Genomic DNA, 24,926 nt, shown 5'->3' with positions numbered 1-24,926 from the left:
CTAAACTGGTAAGAATAAGCTTAGGGGTGTCTTTCATGCAGGTCCCCACAACTGTACCCTAGAGTTCAGAGTGGGAAAGGAACCTTGACAACTTTATTTTGGGATTTAAAAAACACATATTAAGTAGTGGAATATGAGGAGAAAAATTCAGTTATAAGGTAATGTTGTTTCTACCCATTCTTGTACAAAAGCTGTGACTACAGTATTTCAAGTAAGGATGCTAAAATAAACTGTGACCCTACAGTATTGTGAAGATTTTTTAATTTGGTTGAAAGTGTTTTTTTTTCCAGTAGTTACACTTGATTTCTTCAAAGATTACTTTCTATAACTAGTACATGATGTAATGTTTCATCATACACTGAACTGAAAAATACATGCCTCACTTATTGCGATCACAAAAATGTTTATCACTGTAATATTTCTGTGTGGAAAGATCATATTTACACAGAACCCGTAATAAAAGGGCTTTGCTTAAGATTTAGATATGCAGCAATTCACCATTGGAACTTTAAAGCATGCTAATAAGCCCTTTGATTGATAGATGCTTTAGTTTTAGATTGCTTAATAAGCTATCAGTAACTTTTGCAACTTTCATAGCATTAGGAATCTGAAACTGTAATAAAGCTCACATACAAACCATCCATGACCTTTCTTTTTATGGAACAGAATCCATATCCATCATGTTTCTGAAGCTGAGTACTAAGCCAAGAAATTTCTCACAAAAAAGCTACTGTAAATTCCAAAGCCTACACTCATACTTTATTGGCATATGTTGCAGAATAGCATCCCCTGTCACGGGAAACTTAGGAACACATGTTTTCAAATGTTCAAGCTGGTGAGAGTTTTACACTTGTGTGTATTGTATGATGCATGGGTTCAATGCTAACTAACAGCACACCTGTTCTGGATGGTAAATTAAATGCTGAATAGCTCTAGTGTTTTTTGCCTTAGCATGTGGTCTACTCTATCAGCACAAATATTTTTGGGACTAAAGAGTTTTTGCAGTGAGAGGTTTAAACAACTGTATCTCATGATGAGTATTTTCATATAAGGACCAATCTTTAAAGTAAAAATCAGAATTTTTAATGTTTTTTGGGGTAGCATGTTTTAATTTGGTGGCTGAAAAATCTATTAGCTGCTGCAAACAGCTCATTGTGCTTCTAGCTTTACAGATGTATACATATGTATGTTTAATGAAGATAATTGAAGAAAGGCTTGTTGAATGCTTACTACCTCGAGTTACTACTAGAAACAGAGTTTAATTCTTTTAGTAAAAATAACTCATGATGATAATCTGCTGCCTTTCTGGTGGTGGTATGTGCTGACAAGCATTTGATCTAAGGCTCAGTCCCAGTCAGCAGGTATCTTGCTTTCAGTGCTGGCAAGGATTTGGAGTGTCTTGGAGCCAGTGTCCTAGAAATGGGAGGAGAGGGCAGTGCCTCAAAATGCAACACTTCCAGTTTGACTAAGAAGAATCATTCAGGTGTTTCAAAGGGAGTATGTTGTTTGGATTCTGTCCTGACTCTTTGTTACTAACATGCTGTGATTTGTGAGCATCTTCCTCAATTTCTCTGTGCCTCTTCTGTAAAATAAGTATACCCAACTTTAAAATGGTGATGTAAGGCCTTGATGCAAAGCACTGTTGTTTGATGTCTTCTACTTACTGTACAGAGCTATAAGCGTTTATGCTTCTATATAAATGCTGTACATGCAGAGGTAACAAACCACATCAGGATCTTGCCCACGGAAGTACTTAAGTGTTAGTTGCAAACCAGTTTTATTGTGTCCACTGCCTAGAGTAGGTTGGCTCTGCAGGTCTGTGTTTGCCCTGAACTGATTCCTTTTCTATTTTTTGTTCAAAAATATGTTAATTTGGCAAATATTGGGAAAATTAGCTACTCCTAAAATCTGAATTGCATACAAGTGATATTTTCTTTTTATTTGCAGGACTTAAATACTATATATTCTTATCTTCATGGAATGGACATATTGTCACATCTCAGGGAACATCAGCTAAGGTAAAGGATCGGGGGATAGCATAGTCCAGTACAAATTATATCTATATAATTTTCCGTTGCAATACTCTAATATATGTATTCCATTTATATTAGCACATATGAAATAAGAGGCAAACAAAACAAAGCACAAAATATGCAACAGAAGTACCTCTGTTCTTATACTGTTGCTATGGTTAATTCCAGTGTGTAGGAGTGATTTAAACAGTCAGAGAATATGTTGAGTGTTATCTATTTGGATAATGAGAATTTCATTTAAGTTTAAAGTTATGGTTCAAGAAACAAAGCCAAATTTGTAGTCTTTCTTATGACTTCCCCTGATACTTAAATAAAGTGATATTGCTGAAAGATTAATAGATTTAAAACATTTTAGAGTTCAAAAGCTAAATTAAAGTTTCATTTTTTTCAGAATAATGTCTTCAAGTGCTCGCTGTGAAAGATACAAGGGCAACCAAGTTCTTTTCTGGTAAGTACACAATCATCATTCTCATAGTGGAGAAATCTAGTGCTTGCTTGCTTGTCAAATTATATGTGTCATCACAGATCCTAACGAGTGCCCCTTCCTAATCACCGACTAGGATTGTTGAGGGAAATCCAAGCCTCTGTGCTCTGGATTTCCAGGGTGTTACAAATTCCTGGAGCTTGAACAGAGTCTAGCCCAGGGGTCTCAAACATGCGACCCATGTTATTTGCTGCAGCCCGCCAAGCTCCCTGTGGCCTCTCAGAATTATTTCTTGTGGCTGCCAAGCTCCCTCATCCTCCACCCCAGTGTGCCTCATCCCTGCCCTCTGCCTACCTCTAGGCTCTTCTGACCTCCAAATAGCTGTTTGGCAGCGCTTAGGGCTTTCCAGGAAGGAGGGGAGAGGAGCAGGGAGCTGTGCACTGAGGGGAGGAGGTGGAGAAGAGGCAGGGCGGGGCAGGGATTTGGGGAAGGAGTTGGAATAGGGTCAGGGAGGGGGCAGGGTGGGGACTTTGGGGAAAGGGTTGGAATGGGGGCGGGGAAGGGGTGGGAGGAGGCAGGGCAGGGGTGGGGCCTCATGGAAGGGGTGGAGTGGGGTTTGGGGCAGAGGGATGGGGGGTGTCAGTGATGTGGCTCTCGTGCCAATGTCCTCATGTGGCCCTCCTGGTGATTTCAGTTTGAGATCCCTGGTCTAGCCACTGCCCAATCTCAGGGTCCCTAGGCACACACTTTCAGGGTGCAGACTTTCTATCTGCACCCTGAGTGTTAGAACCCCTCTGGGTGCAGCACTGACCTTCAGACTCCCTGTTAATTAAATACACCCATCTCCCTGAACTTCACGCCAAAATGTGCAAAGCTTTTTTAGATTTACAGTGTAACTCACTCAGGGGCATGCAGTAGTTGTGAAGCAGTCAACACAATACATGCACACATTGCCAATTCTAACATCTTTATGCTCTTTTAGTCTTAATCACATAAAGCAGAGGAGACTACAGATCATATAAAACAATACATGTCTGAAACCGTAAATGTCCCTCACTTCCTAGCTTGTCCTTCTCTTGTGAGACCTTGGAGGTTTAGGAAGGAAGGTAGGCAGGCAGGCAGAGTCCTCTATCCCTTTGCCTACCCTGCCCTGCAGCAACCAATCTCATCTTACTGGGGTGCAAAATGGCTCACTTTATAGACTCCTGCTGGGGTCACCTGCTTCTTTTGTTCTGCCTCCTGGTAACTTTCCTTTACTTCCAATCCCCACCTCCCTTAGAAAAGAGGAGGAAGTGTCTTCTATCAAGTAGAGCTATCCCATAGACTCAAAGTATGCGTCACTTTGAAAAGACCATTGTTGAGTGCTTATCATTCACCATTGTCTCTAACCTGGCAGAGACATGACACAGCCCTGCTAACTCATGGGTGATCATGATAGTAACTTCGTTACAATTTCATAAAATCATCCATAATACAGAAGTGGTACAGAAAGAACCAACAAATTGTCATATATGTCTTATTGTAATTGTAAATACAAAATATTGCAATATTTAAGGTTGACAAAAATAATTAAGTCTATTTGAGAGAGAAAATGGGTGAGGTAAAAGACCAACTTCTTTTGGTAGAGACAAGCTTTCGAGCTTACACAGAGCTCTTCTTCAGGTGACCTTGGGGAAAAAAAGTTCAAAAACTGCAAACTCGTAAAAGAGAAGGGGTTTGAAGTGAAGGACGTTGGGGAACTGAGGGACAACATCTAACTGAAGTGCTGTCTGCAAAAGATTGGATCCTCTCTCTAGGACAGGGCATGCTAGGAAACTGTATTAGAATATTAGAAAAGAGAAACTTAACTAATATAGAAGTGTAAAGCCTGAGATTGCATCTTTGTTTATTTTCTATATAACTTGTATGTATTTCTTTTCCTTACTATTTCATCTTTGAATCGATGGTATGTCTACACTACGAAATTAGCTCGATTTTAGAGAAGTTGATTTTTAGAAATGGATTTTATACGGTCGATTGTGTATGTCCCCACTAAGCGCATTAAATCAGCATGTGTGTGTCCTCAATACCGTGGCTAGCATTGACTTATGGAGTGGTGCACTGTGGGTAGCTATCCCACAGTTGCCACAGTCTCCGCTGCCGATTGGAATTCTGGGTTAAGCTCCTGATGCCTAATGGGGCAAAAACATTGTTGAGGGTGATTTTGGATACATGTCGTCAGTCGCCCCTCCCTCCCTCCGTGAAAGCAACGGCAGACATCGTTTTGCGCATTTTTTCCTGGGTTACCCGTGCAGATGCCATACGGCAAGCATGGAGCCCGCTCAGCTCACCGCTGCTGTTGTGAGCATTGTAAACACCTCGCGCATTATCTTGGAAAACGTGCGGAACCAGGCAAATGGATGCTAGCACGAGGACGATTTTGATGAGGACCTGGACACAGACGTTCCTGAAAGCACGGGTTGTGGCAATTGGGACATCGTGGCAGCAGTGGGACTGGTTGATACAGTGGAACGCCGATAATGGGCCAGGCAAACAAACACAGACTGGTGGGACCACATAGTGTTGCAGGTATGGGATGATTCACAGTGGCTGCAAAACTTTTGCATGCATAAGGCCACTTTCCTACAACTCTGAGTTGCTTTCCCCCGCTCTGAAGTTCAAGAATACCAAGATGAGAGCTGCCCTGACAGTTGAGAAGCGAGTGGCAACAGCCCTGTGGAAGCTTGCAATGACTGGCTGCTACCGGTCAGTCAGGAATCAATTTGGAGTGGGCAAGTCTACTGTGGGGACTGCTGTGATCCAAGTAGTCAGTGTAATCACTGATCTGCTATCAAGGGTAGTGACTCTGGGAAATGTGCAGGTCATACTGGATGGCTTTGCTGCAATGGGATTCCCTAACTGTGTTGGGGCGATAGGGATATGCGTTCTGTCATCTTGGCATCAGACCACCTTGCCAACCAGTATGTAACCGCAAGGGGTACTTCTCAATGGTGCTGCAAGCACTGGTGGATCACAAGGGATGTTTCCTGACATCAACGTGGGATGGCCTGGAAAGGTGTATGACACTCGAATCTTTAGGAACTCGGGGCTGTTTGAACAGTTGCAAGAATGGACTTACTTCCTACACCAGAAAATTACTGTTGGAGATGTTGAAATGCCAATAGTTATCCTTGGGGACCCAGCCTACCTCTTGCTCCCATGTCTCATGAAGCCGTACACAGGCAGCCTGGACAGTAGTAAGAAGCAGTTCAAACATAGGCTGAGCAAGTGCAGAATGGTGGTAGAATGTGCCTTTGGACATTTAAAAGTTTGCTGGCGCTGTTTGCTGACTAGGTTAGACCTCAGCACAACCAACATTCCCATTGTTATTGCTGCTTGCTGTGTGCTCCATAATATCTGTGAGAGTAAGGGGGAGATGTTTATGGTGGGGTGGGAGGTTCAGGCAAATCGCCAGGCAGTCGATTTTGAGCAGCCAGACACCCGGGCGATTAGAAGAGCACAGCAAGGCGCGGTGCGCATCAGAGAGGCTTTGAAAACCAGTTTCATGACTGGCCAGGCTACAGTGCGACAGCTGTGTGTTTCTTCTTGCTGCAAAACCGCCCCCTTTGTTGATTTTAATTCCCTATAAGCCAACCACCCTCCCCCCTTCAATCACAGCTGGCAAAGGAAATAAAGTAACTGTTGTTTTGAAACCATTCATTTTTTATTAATTTTTTTTTTTTTTAAATGAGATAACTGACAAGGTACCCTGGGTGGTGTAGAGTGTGGGAGGAGGGAAGGACAAGGCCACACTGCTTATTGTAGCCACACTACAAATCAAAACTAAATGACAGCCTTCTGTTGCTTGGGCCATCCTCTGGAGTGGAGTGGCTGGGTGCCCGAAGCCTCCCCCCGCCCTCCCCCCACGTTCTTGGGCGTCTGGGTGAAGAGGATATGGAACTTGGGGAGGAGGGCAGGCGGTTATAGAATGGATGCAGCAGAGGTCTGTGCTGTTGTTGGCTTTCCTGCAGCTCCAACAGACGCTTCGTCATGTCCGTTTGCTCCCCCATTAGCTTTAGCATCGCCTCCTGCCTCTGCTCTTTGCGCTCGCTTAATGCTTTCCTAGCCTCTGCCAGTGAATGCCTCTATGCATTAAGCTGTGCCCTATCAGTGTGGGAGGACTGCATGATCTTGGAAAACGTCATCACAAGTGTGTTTTTTTTTTTTTTTCCACCTTCTAATCTGTGATAACCTCGGGGACTTAGATGATAGGGGGACCATAGAAACATATTTTATCTGGGGGGAGAAAAAAAGAGAGAGTAAAATTTAAAATGATACATTTCTGAGAACAAAAGGGAGACTCTTTCACAGTGAATCAAGCAATTCACAGCAGACAGCACATGTGCTTTAGGTACAAGGTTGCATTTTGCCTTTTATATTGAGCGCTTGCTGGTATGGTGACACATCACACATGGCTGGGCAACAGAATTTGGTTTCCAGGCAGCCATGGTAAGCCTTTTGGTATGCAGTGTTGGCTTCTTCTGCCTTCATCACATGTGGGAATGGTTTCAAACTGCAGCGCCATCCTTTCCCATAGCAAGCAATGCCAGTTGGGTTTCACATTTAAAAAGAGGGGCTGCAGTTTTCGGGTGGATGTGCAGCACACACCTCCCCCCACCCCACGTCATGGCTATTCTCTGGGATGATCCCTTTTAGCGAAGTGCAAACAACCCAGCATGAGTGGGATCCTTTTACTGTTCACTTACAAAAATTCCCTTATTTCAACCAAGTGCCCATGGATGATATCACTCTCCTGAGGCTAACACAGAAAGATAAGACCGAATGTTGCTTGAATGCGACCAAAATCCAGGACCGTTCACTGCCATGCTTTGTGCTGCAGTGATTGCAGACTACTTGCTACTGGCTTGGCATGGTAAAGTGTTCTATCGTGGAGGACGAAATAAGGCAGCCCTCCCCAGAAACCTTCTGGAAAGACTTTCAAAGTATCTCCAGGAGAGCTTCATGGAGATGTCCCTGGAGGATTCCCGCTCCATCCCCAGATATGTTAACAGACTTTTCCAGAAGCTGTACTGGCCGCGAATGCATCCCAAGTCTTCAGGGAAAATCAAACATTAAACACTATTGCTTTTAAACCCTGTATTGTAGTTACAAAGTGCACTCACCAGAGGTGCCTTCTCCGGCTTCAGGGTTGGGGATCCCACCTTGGGAGGGTATTGGCTCCAGGGTGATGAAAAGGTCCTGGCTGCCAGGGAGAATGGATTCATCGCTTGCCTGCTGTGCATTCTCCTCCTCCTCATCTCTGTTGCGTGAGACTCCCCTTGCAGGTGTCCACGGACAGCGGTGAGGTAGTGGTAGGGTCCCCCCCTAGAATGCCATGCAGCTGATCATAGAAGCGACACGTATGGAGCTCTGACTCGGAGCTACCGTTTGCCTCCTTTGTCTTTTGGTAGCTTGCCTGAGCTCCTTAACTTTCACGCGGCACTGCTGTATGTCCCTGTTGTAGCCTCTCTCCACCATGCTCTGTGCGATTTTGTCATATATATTAGCATTTCTTCTTTTTGATCAGAATTTAGCCTGCACAGATTCTTCTCCCCATACAGCAATCAGATCAAGTGTCTCCCTTTCAGTCCATACTGGAGCTCGTTTGCGATTCTGGGCTGACTGCATGGTCACGTGTGCTGCTGAGTTCGCCACGCTGACCAAACAGGAAATGAAATTCAAAACTTCCCGGGGCTTTTCCTGTGTACCTGGCTAGTGCATCAGAGTTCAAAGTACTGTCCAGAGTGGTCACACTGGAGCACTCTGGGATAACTCCTGGAGGCCAATACTGTCGAATTGGGTCTGCACTACCCCAAATTTGATCCAGCAAGGTCGATTTTTAGCACGGCTGCCCTCGCCGGGGAGGAATACAGAAGTCGATTTTAAAAGCCCTTTAGGTCGACAGAATGGGGTTGGTTGTGTAGACTCATTCATTTTAAAATCGAACTAATGTGGCTAAATTCGACCGAACCCCATAGTGCACACCAGAGCTATGATTTTTCTATTAAATAAACTTTGTGTATATTTTTACCACAAGCAGGCCTCTGGTGTGCAAACTTTATGGAATGTGTCCTTCTAAAGTGAACTAATAATAAGGGTCAGGCTTCATTCCTTTGGGGGAGATGAAAGGGAAAAGTCTGGGAGTCTGGTGATTAAGAACTCGGGGAGATTGATTTGGAGGGTTCTTGGGACTGGAGGGGTTTTTTGAGGTCACTCTGGAAGGATTAACTAAGCTGGTGGAAGGTTGAGACCTTTATGTTTATAGGCTGGTTACTGGTGTCGGGGCTCTGAGCCACCATAGTAATATAGCATTAAGACATCCAAAGTTACAAGCAAGGTGGTGATAGAACCCCTTACTAGTCTCAGTGATTCCCAAAGCATCACAGTTTAGAAGCTTGTTTTATTGGACCAATTTCTGCTAATGATGAAAGATATTACCTCACTCACCTTGTCTCTCTAATATCCTGGGATCAATGCAGCTACAACAACACTGCAAATAAGTATATTAGTAACTTTGAAAATTAAGTGGTTTTACAAATATATTGGTTGAGATTTTCAGAAGTGCCTACAGAATTGGACCACATAACTCACATTAAAAGTGTGTGTGTGTACGTGCGTGTCCAAAATATATTTTTCAAATGTATATAGATGGCACATGAAGAAAAAGCTGACATGCTCGTGGACATGGTATTGGTGATGCAGTAGATGGCACTCTTTCCTTGGAGTTGGTACTGACCAGTTCCTCTTCATGTTGTGAGGGGCCTTGACCTTAGCGCTCTAGCATTGGGAACTTTAAACATTAGATCGGACTGCTATTGGTATTTAAAAATCCTGTGGCATTTTAGAAATAGCTGGGTATGTTAGTTCTAGTGTATTTGCTAAACCTCTGTTTGGACAATTAAATAATTAATCTAATTTCTTCCCATAGTTTTTTGTGGGATGGATATATAATATATATATATTATATATATATTATAATTTTTTTTCCTCGCATCCTTTCCTAAACTTATTGTGCATTATTAAAATGCTAAAGAATTTTAGTACAAGATCAAATAATTCTTGTGTATTTAGTTGGTAACATGCTTTGGAATGAAAATGTTTTAAATACAAGTGAACATAATTTTATTTTTGAATATTCATTTTTAAATTGGCTCAAAATATTGTAAGATTTAGGGTAAAAGTAAATTTCAGCTTAAAATTCTGCACAGGCCATTCCATTTCAATATAATGAATACTCCTAAAATGTTAATTTGTAGCATGTATAGCAATGTTCTTGGACTTCAATCTACAGTCTAAATCTTCAGTATGGTAGATGTGGAGCTTCAGTACCAGGGCAATAACTTAAATAACATATTTTATATTGCTCTCAAATAGATGACAGTATCAGTTATTTTGATTTTCTTTCCTACAGTTCAGAAACTATTGCAAGATGTTGGTATATTCTTCTTTCTGGGTCTGTCCTTATGAAGGATTCCATGTTTTTACCCCCATGCAGGTATGTACAAGTTAATTTAATTGCTTAAAGGGACATTATCAACATACACTTCCTTGCATATGTTAAAAAGATTACCTTCATTTTTTCATTTTTAATAACTTACAAATAGAATTTTTTTTTCATTATTTTTATATTTCTGTCTGATTGAACATTGAAGATCATTGTAGCTTTCAAAATTACCATGCTCCATTTTTAGTTCTCTGTGTGTTAGAGTTCACATAGCAAACACTGCATCAGCAGTACTTTTATTTGAAAATGGCTCCTGTTGATTATATTTTAAATTTAGGGAAAAGTTTATTTTTGTTTTGGACTCTTTTTAATAAAATCTTATTTTTACAAAATCTAAATTTTGGGCCATATGAGTTGACATTGTTCGTTTTCTCTTCACAAATGTGACTGCGTAACAGTCTATTCCAGGGGTCTCAAGCACGCGGCCCGCGGGGTTATTTTCTGCGGCCCGCCAGCTCCCCACAGCACCCCCTCCACCACTGAGCATTTACCTAGAGCGGCTCCAGCCTGACGCACACTGGGGGCAGGGCAGCTCCCTGCCTACCTGCCCTGCCCCCACACTGCTCCAGGGAGCAGCTGGGATCTGGGGGTTAGGGTGGGGGGCACAGGGGTGTGTGTGTGTTACTCTGGCCGCTCCTCCAGATACCTCCCCCAAAGCTCCCATTGGCCATGGTTCCCCGTTCCAGCCAATGGGAGCTTCGGGGGAGGTACCTGGAGGAGCGGCCAGGACAAAATGAGGGCATGATCCTTCATTGAGGCCTCTAGGCATCACTGCAACATAAAAAAATAGCTAATTATGATATAAACATGTACTCCATATTATTATTTTTAGGGCTGTCAAACTATTAAAAAAATATTATCACCAATGACAATTTATGACACCTGATTAAACAAATATAGAATACCATTTTATTTAAATATTTTTGGATGTTTTCTACATTTTTCAATATATTGATTTCAATTATAACAATACGAAGTGTACAGTGCTCACTTTATATTTTTATTACAAATATTTGCACTGTAAAAAAACCAAAGAAATAGTATTTTCAGTTCAACTTCTACAGTTACTGTAGTGCAATCTCTTTATCATGAAAGTTGAACTTACAAATGTAGAATTGTGTATAAAAATATAAAAAAATGTAAAACTTGAGAGCCTACAAGTCCACTCATTCCTATTTCTTATTCAGATAAACAAGTTTGCTTACATTTGCAGGCGATAATGCTGCCCACTTCTTGTTCACAATGTCACCTGAAAGTGAGAACAGGTGTTTGCGTGGCACTGTTGTAGCCAGCGTTTCAAGATATTTACATGCCAGATGTGCTAAAGAGTCATATGTCCCTTCATGCTTCAACCACCATTCCAGAGGATATGCATCCATGCTGATGTGTTCTGCTTGATAACAATCCAAAGCAGTGCGGATCGACGCACGTTCATTTTCATCATCTGAGTCAGATACCACCAGCAGAAGGTTGATTTTCTTTTTTGGTGGTTCAGGTTCTGTAGTTTCCGCATCAGGGTATTGCTCTTTTGAGACTTCTGAAAGCATTCTCCTCACCTCATCCCTCTCAGATTTTGGAAGGCACTTCAGATTCTTAAACCTTGGGTCAAGTGCTGTGTAGCTATCTTTAGAAATCTCACACTGGTACCTTCTTTGTGTTTTGTCAAATCTGCAGTGAAAGTGTTCTTAAAATGAACATGTGCTGGGTCATCATCTGAGACTACTATAACATAAAATATATGGCAGAAGCAGGTAAAATAGAGCCAAAGACGTACAATTCTCCCCCAAGGAGTTCAGTAACAAATTTTATTACACGTTAGATTTTTAACAAGCATCATCAGCATGGAAGCATGTCTTCTGGAATGGTGACTGAAGGGGCATAATAATGTTTAACATATCAGGCTTGTAAATACCTTGCAATGCCAGCTACAAAAGTTCCATACGAACACCTGTTCTCACTTTCTGGTGACATTGTGAATAAGAAGTGGGCAACATTATCTCCCTTAAATGTAAACATACTTGTTTGTCTTAGCGAATGGCTGAAAGAGAAGTAGGACTGAGTTGACTTGTAAGCTCTAAAGTTTTACATTGTTTTGTTTTTGAGTTCAGTTATGTAACAAAAAAAAAAAATCTACATTTGTAAGTTGCACTTTCATGACCGAGATTGCACTACAGTACTTGTATGAGGTGAATTGAAAAATACTGTTTCTTTTGTTTATCATTTTAAGTGCACATATTTGTAATAAAAAATAATATAAAGTGAGCAGTGTGCGCTTTATATTCTCGGTTGTAATTGAAATGAATTTATTTGAAAATGTCAAAAAACATCCCAAAATATTTACTAAATGTCAACTGGTATTCTACTTTTTAACAATGTGATTAAAACTGTGATTAATCGCGATTAATTTTTTAAATTGCAATTAATTTTTTTGTTAATCGCATTAGTTCACTGTGATTAATCGACAGCCCTGATTATTTTTCTTATTCTATTACTCAGATGTTTTGTTTTTCTTTATGCAAATTGTCTGTCAAAATAGTGTTTTACTATCTAGTTTATCAGTAATGCAAATTAGCGTTGTGATGGGACTCACAATTTCAATTTGAATACTTCATCAGTCATTCAAGGATAAAATTGACACACACTATTTACATCTATGCACTCAAATTTTATGGTAAACTTATAGGACTGAAATGTTTTTGAGCTTAATATCTAACTAGAGGCAGGAAATCAAACTCTCAACCATTCCGGAGTGAAGTTCAGCAGTGCCTGAATTTTGTCACAAGTGGGTATGTGCATAAAGCCTAGATAAAGACTGCATTGAAATGGTGTGCTTACCTGAATTTAAGGAGTTCATGATTTAAGTGACTTAAGTAAAAAAAAAAAAAAAAAAAATTGTAAGTCTGCCATAAATTATTAATGAGATTACAACTGCTTATATAGTGGATAATGAGGGAAAGCGGCTGCCAGACTATAATAAGGGTAAGAATGTTCTGTTGTATGAAACTGTTTACAGTCTATATCAAGTGGTTCTTGGTGGTGTTTTTTGTGGCTACTTAGTGAGATCATCTGGGAAGGAAATGAACATTCTTTCCTTTTGGGTAATGAGACACTGTGTATGATGTACAAAAGGCGTGAAGGAAAAAATATATTTGGAGCCCAACCACCTCAATTGAGTTAATAACAGTTGTCGTTTTTGTTATTTAACTATGAGAAGGAAAAGCTTCATTGATATTGGACTCTTCTGTAATCACATAAACATTACAATTATGTCTTGCTCTTCTAAGCAGATGTTAAACTTTTCTATGAAAGAAAAAAAGAATGGGAAAAGAATTGAAGTAGTTCTACCCACAGTCATGTGGCACTAAAAGAATGAAATTGCCTGTTAGAAACACCACATGTTTGCCTGGCATGAAAAAGATATTTGATAAGAAAGGAAAACTTTAATGTACAAACTTTAGTCAGACTCTGCACAGTACTCTGATCTTAATTTAGCATTTCAGAGCAAATTTTCTCATTTAATTATGTACTCTAGATCAGTGGTTCTCAACAAAGGACGCACACATCCATAGGAGGGTATTCAGAGGTCTTCCAGGGAATGCATTAACTCATCTAGATATTTGCCTAGTTTTACAACAGGCTACATGAAAAGCACTACAAAGTCAGTACAGACTAAAATGTCATACAGTGACTAATTTATACTGCTCTATATACTATACACTGCAATATAAGTACAGTGTTTATATTCCAATTGATTTATTTTATAATTATATGGTAAAAATGGGAAAGTAAGCAATTTTTTAGTAATAGTGTGCTGTGACATGTTTGTATTTTTATGTCTGATTTTGTAAGCAAGTAGTTTTTAAGTAAGGTGAAACCTGAGGGCACGCAAGACAAATCAGACTTCTGAAAGGGGTACAGTAGTCTGGAAAGGTTGAGAGACACGCTCTAGATACATTTTAAGAGTCACATTGAGCTCAAATTTGTGATCATGTGTGATTATGATGGAATACTTAGGCACTGAGATGTCCAAATCCTCTTTCCAAACACACACTTAGTCAGTAATATACAGAATGTAAGTATATATTATTGCTGTGTACTGTTTTACTCTGCCATAGCTGTTAGATAATAAAAAATGCATTGTTTTACACACTAGATTTTGAGACTTATACAAGTCTAGAGAAAACTGTATTGTGACAGAAGGTAAAGATTTCATGGTAACTTACATATTTTAGTATGGGTATTTATTTAAACAATAAGCTCTGATTCTTTGTACTTTTTTGGTGTTCTAAATCTCGATTGTTTATAAACACCTGAGCTCTTCACTTCAGTTAATGATGATATATCTTTTTTAAAAAATGTGGTGTGCTCAAGCTTAAGGTTGGCTAAGATAGAATGCCAATAATATTTGAACAAGAAAGAATGAAGGATATAAACCATCAGAAATGACAAGACTACAGAATATGAGTAACAATGGACCATGTCTAAAGCCAAAAAATTTCATATTTTATAATGAAAGAGACTACTTGGTGCTCCCTTTCCTTTGACAAATACAAGCGCTTATCCCCAACCCCAAACCAAACAGACTAAAATCCTTGTGCTCAGATTGCACACTGTGAGAGCTTCAATGTGAATGAAAGATTAGCCATTTATGAATATTGTGCCCAATAGTAGTGTGGTACATTTCAGGCTACATTTTCGCATCTGAAGACATGTTTTCTCTCTATATGCCATACAGGGGAGTTGCACATTTTAGAACTGTCACTATTTTAACTTTTCTTGTGAAGCAGTTCCTTGAATAGTTTTGTTTTCTTGATCTTTATAGAATCTAGACTGTCTACTCAGGTCTCTGCCATCCCTTACTTTGCCATGCAGGTTAATACATGGGGTACCCCAGTCCCCGAATTCCTTTGAAGCGTACCTCTGTAGTGTCCAGCTCCTGTCACTGGACACTAACAGTAATTACCAGATTTTCTATTCCAAAAGGAATAGTCTACAAACAGCTTGATTGGTACGACTCAGGATCAGGTCCTTAATAACATTACAGCATTGAAATATATTTACAATGAATAAATCATAAGTTTATTATCAAAGGTTACATTTTAAAGTATTGTGAATAAAGATAAGTGGAAACATGGTTACACATAAAAAACAAATATAAAACACAATCCTACGTCTACTCTTATTAATGGTTACCTTTCCTATTTATTAAAGTAGATTTCTCCCAAGGATACAGTCTCTGACAAAGCTGTTGATTTTCAGTCAAAACCAGATCACAGATTTTCCCATGCCCTTTAAGGGGTTTCCTCAGTAATAGATGATCAATGTCTTTCTTGTCTCCAGTTATAGTCCAGTAAATGTTTGATATGCCCTTTGTTTGTTTCTTTTCCGCTGTGCTGCCCCCTATGTTGACTTCATATCCTCCTGTTGACTTGGAATGCAAATGTAGCTCCTGTTTTGATTTACAAAGCTTAATTTACATCAGTGATAGGTACAGACACATAGCTATGCTTTGGCAGAAAACCTGTTCTAATCAGTACATATATTGACAATGATATTTATGACCAGTGTGACACCAAGTTTTAGAGATACCTTACAGTATACTATTTCTAGATAAATCCCATGAAAGAGGTGTGGTTGGGTGTGGTGAATGCGTCCGGCCTGATGGGAGTTGCTGACATAGAGTAGTGAATTTTTTGTCTGTTGGCAATGGTGGGCCTCTTTATCACACTGATGAGGACCGGAAGCTAAATAAACAAGTGTTTTACATTCAGACTAAATCTTAGCTTCAAATTTCACATAAGCAAGCTGCTGATGGAATTAAGTATTCTAATATTTAAAATAAATAATTAAAACAGTCAGTACTTACAAAGCGCATTGCATCTTCAAAGCACTGTGCCAATGTTTGCTAATTTTAAAAAGTAATATGAGGACAGAAAAGTACTTGAGATGCTGCCTGTTGACCCCAGCTCATTTGTTGAATGATCTGTTTAAAATAAACTATTCAGAACACACAGGAGGAGGTTGAGCCCACACAGTATAACTCCCCCCTCCCTCTAACCCTGTGAAAACACACCTGTGCAAGGGCCACGTTTGGGGCTCGTGTTCCTAGATGATAGGCAAGGAGCAAGTGGACCTTGAGAAGAACTATTTTTTCATTTCTTCGGGCCTCAGCAAAGATTTCTGGTAGAACAGAAGACTGTCTTTTTCTTATGCGCAGTCCCACAAAATATTCCCAACCCACACATGAGAGGATTTAGCCTGAGAATGGCCAGGGATCGCATGGTAGCACAAGTTTTCAGGGAGCCGTGCTGTCGTGGGTGTTGAGGGCCTGAGCAATAGTTTGGAGCCACGTAAGCCTCTGTGTGAATGACCTGAAGGCCATGGGCTTTCTCTTTAGATTTTGAGAAATGATTAAGTTGAGGTACCTTGGCCCCTGCATGGGAAAGCAAACCTTCCTTCCTCTCTTTGTTCCCCTGTTCTTCATTCAGTGGCAACTACACAAACGTATTATTGCATATTGCTAGGGTATGGAGTTTTGTTTAATTTGCCTCCCCGCCCCAGCTTTTCAAGTGGAGGAGTTAGCTCTAAGCTATCTTATATTGGGAAGTAATATTGGAGAAAGGTAATACTTCGTAAAAAGCTGGGAAAGAAGGTTTGTATTTGCAATTATCATTGAAGATACAACACCAAACAAGGCTATATTTTGGGGAGAGGTTGAGGGGAGGCAGTACGGGCTTGTACTGCATCCTGGGAGCTATAAAAAATGATACTGATCAGACTTCAGTTATTTTCATAGTACATCGTTGTACAGCTAGAATAGCTGAGTCTGGTTGAAGAGAATAAGTTTATTAATTCAGAAGAGCTGCTTGATCTTATTGTACAATATGAATATCTACTAGATTTAAAAAATCAGTCAAATTATTAATCCATTGGGTCTTGTATTTCTGACCCAGATAGCTTTGTTTATGTAAATATAAAAGCAGTAACTGCTCTGTATTAAAATATTCTGGTGGGGAGTTGCACGGGTGGTATGGGGAAGGAGTAAGGGGAGAGAAAGCTAATATTAGCTGTGAGTAATGAAAATTTTTCCAATTCTTGCTCAGAGAATTACTGTAGACTAAAAACAAATGTTGTACAACATATAAAACTTCTTTTTAACTATCTTCCAAAACAGATCTTTTTCTAATACTCTACTCAAAGAAATTGTAGATGTAGGAATAAACCTCTTCAGGTGTAAACTTCTGTCTCCTTTATTTGTTGCATCCGATGAAGTGAGCTGTAGCTCACGAAAGCTTATGCTCAAATAAATTTGTTAGTCTCTAAGGTGCCACAAGTACTCCTTTTCTTTTTGCGAATACAGATTAACACGGCTGCTACTCTGAAACCTGTCTCCTTTATAGAGTAAGATGCAGTAAAGAGAGAGAAACAAGGCATCAGCACTAAATTGGACAGACACTAAGTGTCGAAGTTAACTGTCATGTAATTTTTATTTTCAATGATTAGGCATGTGTCACGGGGTGCAGCCCTCATTGCCAGATTGGTGCCACCTCCTGGTTATTCTGGAGATTAGCTCGAGGCAAACACCCATATCCGTGGTCTGCACCCTAGCACTCTGTCTCTGCTCCCGCCTCCAGCTCTCTCTCAGCTCCCAGAACCGCGACTCTGTCCTCTGGATATCCCCCTCCTGGGGGGTGCGTATCACTATCTTATTGTCCAGCCATTTCATAGAATCATAGAAGATCAGGGTGGGAAGGGATCTCCGGAGGTCATCTAGTCCAACCCCCAGGGGACAGTGTGGGGACCCAGGCCTGCTCACTACTCTGGGCCTCAGCCCAGGGATCCTGTAAATAGAAGCTTCCTGCTGCTCCTCTGTAATGACCATCAATGGTGTATTATTTCCCTGGGCCACTTCCCCTTCACTCCATCACCTTCTCCGCCCTCACCTCAGGGAACTCAGCTGGTCAGTTTCAGGAGCTAGCCACTGCTCTGTGCAGGGTACTTTCAGTTCTCTCAGTCCTCCACAGACACAGTCCTTACTTCCTGGGCTCCCAGCAGCAACTGACTCTACTCTGCCAGTGCCCTGCAGCTCTCGTTTATGTGAGCCGACTGGAACTGGATTGGTTGCTCCCTGCAACTCCTCCCTGATTGATTGGCTGTGCTTCCTGCAGCCTCTCTGGGCTGCTTGGAGGATTCTCCTCCATAGATCCTTTTGGGGCAAGGCATGGTTAACTCCTTTTAGGTCTCGGGGGGGGGGGGGCAGGAGCCATATCTAAATAATATTTGTTTTTATTTGCAGCTACTATGGAAGAAAATCTAACTTGCCTCTCGAAATCTGAATCTATTTATTTTCTGTAATGAATTATATGGAAAAGAGGGTTTGGAGCACATAATGGAAAAATGGTCATTATGAATCTGATATCTCTTGAAAAATAAAATGTTTATACATGTAAGAATCTTTGAATGGAAGTTGTCGATCCTCCCGAGTTTAAAAAAAAAATCCAAAATGTTCCTATTCTTTAAAAAAGGCATTACCTGTACATTTGTTTATAAGATGCACTTACCTATTAAACATTCACTGTTATTCTAAGTTTTTGGGGATATCGGGGAGATTCTTTTAATTCATAGTTGAGAAAAGTGATTGTGTGTTTGCAAATTAAGTCTGAAAGGGCAAATGCATTGCTGTAGATATGCTGAATGTGTGCTGGAATGTGTATGCATTAGAGACAGTCTTGATGATCTCTCAGGGTATTCACAATGTGCCCAGCCTTTCGATGGTGTCGTCATCGGCTAGGTGGGGAGCCAGTAGACCACTGTCGAAATATAACAGTGGGCACTCGTTAAGGATATGCAAGGTGAACACAGCTATATGAGGGGGTCATTAGAAAAACCTCATTTAAAGATTGGCCGCACAATTGTCCAGTCTTGTTTGAAACTGGTTCAGTGATGACGACAGGTGCCTTGACATATCAAAACCTGGGGGACAGACGGTGGGTCAGTGATGAGAAGTGATTAACTATTGTTGTCACTGACCACTTGTTGCACCAATTAGATTCCACTGTCATATCCTATGGTAGCATAAATGACCGTAAAGGGCTTCAAGACAGGTGAGCTGGAGGGTGGTTGAAGAGGTCTGCGTACAAAGGTAAGTCACTGTTTTCATGGATCTTGGCCAGTTTTTTCACTGATACTGTTTAATGTGTACATCAACGACCTGTCAGCTACACTCTTGTTCAGGTTTATCTCTGTGCTAATGACATCTGCTGCAGCTACAAGCTCAGTCCTTCTCAGAAATTGACGAGGTCTTGAATGGTGATATGTAGCTGCTGGCAGACTAACGTAGATGATGGCACCTGCAGCCGAGCTTTTACAAGACAGTTTTTAATGTATTTCATCTGTATAATTCAAGTGTAAGTCAGAAATTTGTATGTTCATAAACTGTCTTTAAAATGGGGTTTAATTATGTTCAGAGCTTATATCGAGAAAGTGTTTTGAAGGCTGCTGCTATTTGAGATATTTCTATAGTAAAGAGTCTCAATATCTTTATAAAACCTGTAAGCCACTTTAAAAAATGGGTGGGTTATATTAGGATGCCATATTACTTGAGCGTGCTTTTTGGACCTTGGGGTTGAAAACCAAGTACTTTAAAATGTCTGAGGTCCTGTTCCTGCAAACACTTAAGTACATGCTTAACTTTGCTGCCACGAGTTGTACTATTGAAATCAACTGGGCTACTCATGCTAGTAAAATGAATCGTGTGCTTAAGTGTTTGTAGGATTGGGGCGTAAGTGTTGTGGCTCTATGAAATTTATATTAAAACTTGCATGAAATGTGATGCTATTTTTGAGGAAAATATGGCTGACAAATTCAGGCCACATGCTGGATACCTGCAGGATTTTATCATTCCAGTTACTTTTTTAGCCATCTCAGAGTGTAATTATGTGCAATCCGTAAATTTACAAGGCAGTATTTAGTGTTCTGTAGACTTCAAATGAATCTTCTTGTGATTCTTTGTAAAGTTAGGGAACATTGACATATCCACATTATTTAACATCTTCAGGATAAGTGGAATGTAGGCCTAATTTATAAAGACCAGGGTATCCATATACTAATGTACCTTTCTGCTGTTAAAGAACAGCACAAGAATTCCCGGAGTAAAGCATAATGTTTTACTATTTCACTTCTGAATTAAATAAAGCTGAAATAAGCATTTAAAATCCTATTTTTGTATGGACAGATGGAGTGGAAAACTTACATTGCTGCTCCTTACATTTGGATCCTCAGTAATGTTTTAATCAGAAACCAGTTTCAGGTACTTGGACCAAAAGACGCATCAAATTTTATTCTTGATGTTTTTATTTTAGTTGTGGTGAGGAAAATGAACTGATTGTTTGTTTTTTTAAAAGGTGTGTTCTGAGCTCAACTATCACATTTTCTCTTCATGGTGTATGTTTAGCTTGACAAAACTGTTTAATTAAGACAGCAGTGGAATCAAAAGAAAACAGGTCTACTGCAATGACGTGGTTTATAAACAAAGCCAATGAAAGAAAAACTTATTTTAATACGTGGAAGGCATTTATCTTGCAACAGTGTTGCAGACCAGTGACTTGAGCTCTCAGTTCTAATATAGATGTTATATCTGGATATCAACAGGTGCACACTAACGACAGTTTTTTAAAGCTGCACTCTGGCTTGGGAACAGACTTTCTGGCTTCACCAGCAAGAAACCAGTAGATTCCTAATATCTAGTTTAAGACTTTGTACTCCAATGAATAAGCTTTTTTGGTTATCTAAATATTTAATCAAAGCTTACTGTGTTTTTAAAGAAACTGTTCAAAGCCTCCTTTGGGCAAACATTAGCCATACAGTCTTGATAAACCAATACATTATAGTCTCTAAGGTGCCACAAGTACTGCTGCTGTTTTTGCGGATACAGACTTAACACGGCTGCTATTCTGAAACAAATACATTATTATGATTGAATCGTCTGATCACTTCTTTTAATGCTAATCAATAATTGGATAATAATGTTGTAATCCTAACCTAAGACTTTTGTAGTTCTGGAAATAAAATGAATGTAAACCAATGAAATTTCCAATAGATATGAAATCTGTTTCTCATACATTTAACATTTATCTTGACATTAAGGGCTACTAGGATGATCCGAGGAATGGAAAACTTGTCTTATGAAAGGATACTTAAGGAGCTTGGCTTGTTTAGCCTTACTAAAAGAAAGTTGAGGGGAGATATGATTGCTCTCTATAAATATATCAGAGGGATAAATATAGGAGAGGGAGAGGAATTATTTAAGCTCAGCACCAATGTGGACACAAGAACAAATGGGTATAAACTGGCCACCAGGAAGTTTAGACTTGAAATCAGACGAAGGTTTTTAACCATCAGAGGAGTGAAGTTTTGGAATAGCCTTCCAAGGGAAGCAGTGGGGGCAAAAGATCTATCTGATTTTAAGATTCTACTCGATAAGTTTATGGAGGAGATGGTATGATGGGATAATGGGATTTTGGTAAGTAATTGATCTTTAAATATTCAGGGTAAATAGGCCAAATCCCCTGAGATGGATATTAGATGTATGGGATCTGAGTTACTATAGAAAATTCTTTCCTGGGTATCTGGCTGGTGAATCTTGCCCATATGCTCAGGGTTTAGCTGATTGCCATATTTGGGGTCAGGAAGGAATTTTCCTCCAGGGCAGATTGGAGAGGCCCTGGAGGTTTTTCGCCTTCCTCTGTAGCATGGGGCATGGTTGACTTGAGGGAGGCTTCTCTGCTCCTTGAAGTCTTTGAACCATGATTTAAGGACTTCAATAGCTCAGACATGGGTGAGGTTTTTCATAGGAGTGGGTGGGTGAGATTCTGTGGCCTGCGCTGTGCAGGAGGTCGGACTAGATGATCAGAATGGTCCCTTCTGACCTTAGTATCTATGCATCTATTTCTTTTTAGAGAGGTTAAAATTGGCAATTGGATTATTTTCATTCTTGTCTCTCTCTCTGCAAGCCTTAAAGAAGATGTAACATACTGTACCAAAATGAGGATTTCCTGTTTAAATTATCAGCTGATGCTTTCTTTGCTTTCATTAGATTGTCTAGTCTTTAGTTTTGTTTCCGTAGAGGTATTGCTTTATTAGCCTTGCGCTTTGTCTGAATAATATATTTTTCCAGTTCTTCCATGTTTCTATCCCTGTGTAATACTAAGAAGACTTAAGGAAACATGCTTTAATTTCATAGGAAAGTGTTTAGTGTGTAAGATGGCTATAATATGTTGTAAACCTAATTTCTGTTGCTAAAAGCTACACTGATCATCTGACATCTACATGAGAGTTCAAGGCTTTGTACTACTCTAGCTACCGGGCATCTCCTCAATGCCTGTGACTTCATATGAGCATTGTATTATACTGAAACAATGGACTTGTCAACCAACAGCAGGATACTAATGAGTGCAGGAGACACAGTTTATAGGAGCTTGAACTATTGGACTGACTCCTAAAGAGAGAAGAATTGCTTTTCTCTTTACCATCTTCAGAATTAAATGCACAACTTTGTTTTTCAGTTTAGTGCTCCCTCAGTTTCTTCATATGCATGGACATAATACATACCCACAACACAAGTAAGCAAAAAATCCTCAGGCGTAATTTTTAGGTATTGCAGCGGGAGAAGTTCTTGGTAGGGAGAGATTATCTCCATTTCCTGAGCAGCACTTGGATACCAAGATAAATTTGAGCTGTATAAGTATTTACATTGTAGTGATATGTTTTTTTATTAAAAACAGATTTCAAGTTTGGGGTAAGATTTTACTATTGGCCTTCTTTGTACAGGCTCAGTGTGAAAAGGCTTTTTATCTTGTTGCAAAAATTGTCTTGCTCATTTGGAGTTTTTTATTTAGTAGCTTAAGTTTTTATTTTATTGTTTGCTCTTTGCACTGCCACTAAGTTTTGTCTGTCTCTTCCATTCTCTAAACATTTTCTTTTGCCCTTTCTCACGCCCATCTCTTAATTTGATTGAAGCTGAACTTAGTTTATCCTTGTTTTAAACATTATATACAAAACTGTTACTATCTTATTTAGTTTGCAGAGTCAAATATTTGTAAATTAGGAAATGCCAGATTAAGGTTTCTTGTGCAATTTTAATTTTGCTCTGAACATATGTAGTATCATTTTAATTATATGATCACATACTGCGCTTTTCCCTTCAATTCCTGCCTCATTCAGTGCACAGGATGGGTGGTGCTCAGAATTAACAGCTGTTCATTTTAATTTTCCTCATTCACTTTGTGGCCCTTGCCTTATTTACTGCATGCTTATCCAGAGCTTACTATGAATGCACAAATATTCATAACCTTGTCATCTTTTGTAGGGTGCTTGTTGTTGTAGATTTTGTATACGTCATAAACATTAGTGAAATTATTTTCGCAAAGAGTTAAGTGTCTCAGTTCCATTTTACGGTTGGGGAAGACAGACTTGTTAAAGGGTCATATAGTAAGACTAGATCTCGAATCCTCCTGACTCCCAACCCTGTGCTTATTCCTTCAGCCATGTAGTCTTACTACCAGAGGTGCTGAGCATTCATAGTTCCCATTGACTGACTGCAAATGCAGTTGTCAGTGCTTAGCACCTCTGCATATCAGGCTCCAGGATTCTTGAACTGAGCACCCAGAAAACAAGGAACACCTAATTAGTGGCCACCTGCCAAAATTTTACTTTTTGACCGCTCAGCATTACATAGGAAGACTGTGACAGGGATAGAATGGAGTTCTGTGACATTCAGCTGCTTTACGCACATGAATCCTTTTGATTCCTACAATACTGAACTATATTAGCTGACCACAGGAGAAAGTTGTTAGGTATGTGTGTGGGGTGGGGGGGAAGGTGTAGCTTTGGTCACATGCTGAGTTGAGGAAGTGATTGAGGGAGCCTACCATAATAGTGCCCTCAAACTAGAGGGCTATGTACTGGGTCTAGTGGAGGGGGATTGCAAGGTGGAGCCTCTCTTTGGGTTTTCCCATTCCACAGGTTGCCTGCTTCTGGGATTCTTGGTGTAGTGTGTACTGCTGCTGCTTTGGTGGCAGTTTGGACCTGGCCCTTTAAAATGTCCGTGTCCAGTTGTTTTAGCAGGCTCCCAGAATTTAGTAGATAACACAAGTGACAGAAGGAAAACGGTGATTTTTCAGAAGGCTATATACTCAGCCAAATGTGAACAGAGTATCATTGGACAAAGAAAAGGCACTTAAAGGCCTGATGCAAACAATGGTGATGTTCTATCTTAAGAAAAGATCACAAAAATCTTTTATAGTAGAAGTGTTAGGCAACCTAAGTATACGGGTTTGCTACCAGCTGTTCCTATAAACAACAACAATCATAAACCTTTACAATGTGTTATCAAATAAAAAACAATGTTTCGTATTCCTTACAAAAATACAGGCCTAAAAACCTTAACTGTGTCATAAGTCTTACAAGCTAGAGTTAAGATTTGTTTGCTTTTTTTACAGTGGAGTAGAGTTAGTTTTTCATTTTAATAGAGGTCTAATTTATACATCAGTGATGGTCTGATTTTATGCACAACAGCAAGGTATATGAAAGTTGATGCTCAACATCTAGTCTCTTTTCACTGAGTACAACAATCAGCATATGAATTTAGGATAGACCTGGCACGTAGCCCGTACTGTGTGCTGGATTTTTTTCCCCTGTTTGTCAATCTTCTAACATGATCTCTGTGACTTAAATTCCAATATGTTTATGCACCTTAAATTGAACAGAAAATATCTCTTTTGTAATTATGAAATTATAATTGGTGTGCTATTAACTACTTGGCAAGTACTGTATTTTACTATGTTTACATTATGACAGCACTTAATGTACTGTGTATTTATCAAATAATAAAGACACGATTTTACATGAGTAGAGCGCCTTTAGGATA

General features: G+C 39.8%; 1 protein-coding gene across 14 annotated transcripts in view; it reads left to right on the top strand.

Moving 5' to 3' along the window:
• The window catches only part of RAPGEF6 (Rap guanine nucleotide exchange factor 6), a 247,086-nt gene that overhangs the window by 58,252 nt on the left and 163,908 nt on the right, over window positions 1-24,926 (top strand). For all 14 annotated transcript variants that reach the window (XM_043491153.1, XM_043491154.1, XM_038413806.2 and 11 more), the window contains 3 exons: window positions 1,948-2,018; window positions 2,425-2,481; window positions 9,908-9,991. In XM_043491153.1, the coding sequence (XP_043347088.1) occupies window positions 1,948-2,018; window positions 2,425-2,481; window positions 9,908-9,991 (212 nt within the window). The remainder of the gene's footprint in view (window positions 1-1,947; window positions 2,019-2,424; window positions 2,482-9,907; window positions 9,992-24,926) is intronic.

Source organism: Dermochelys coriacea, chromosome 8 (genome assembly GCF_009764565.3).
Source record: "Dermochelys coriacea isolate rDerCor1 chromosome 8, rDerCor1.pri.v4, whole genome shotgun sequence".
Taxonomy (NCBI): Eukaryota; Metazoa; Chordata; order Testudines; family Dermochelyidae; genus Dermochelys; species Dermochelys coriacea.
The sequence above is the reverse complement of the archived record's forward strand: the minus strand, read 5'-3'. Positions and strand labels throughout refer to the sequence as shown.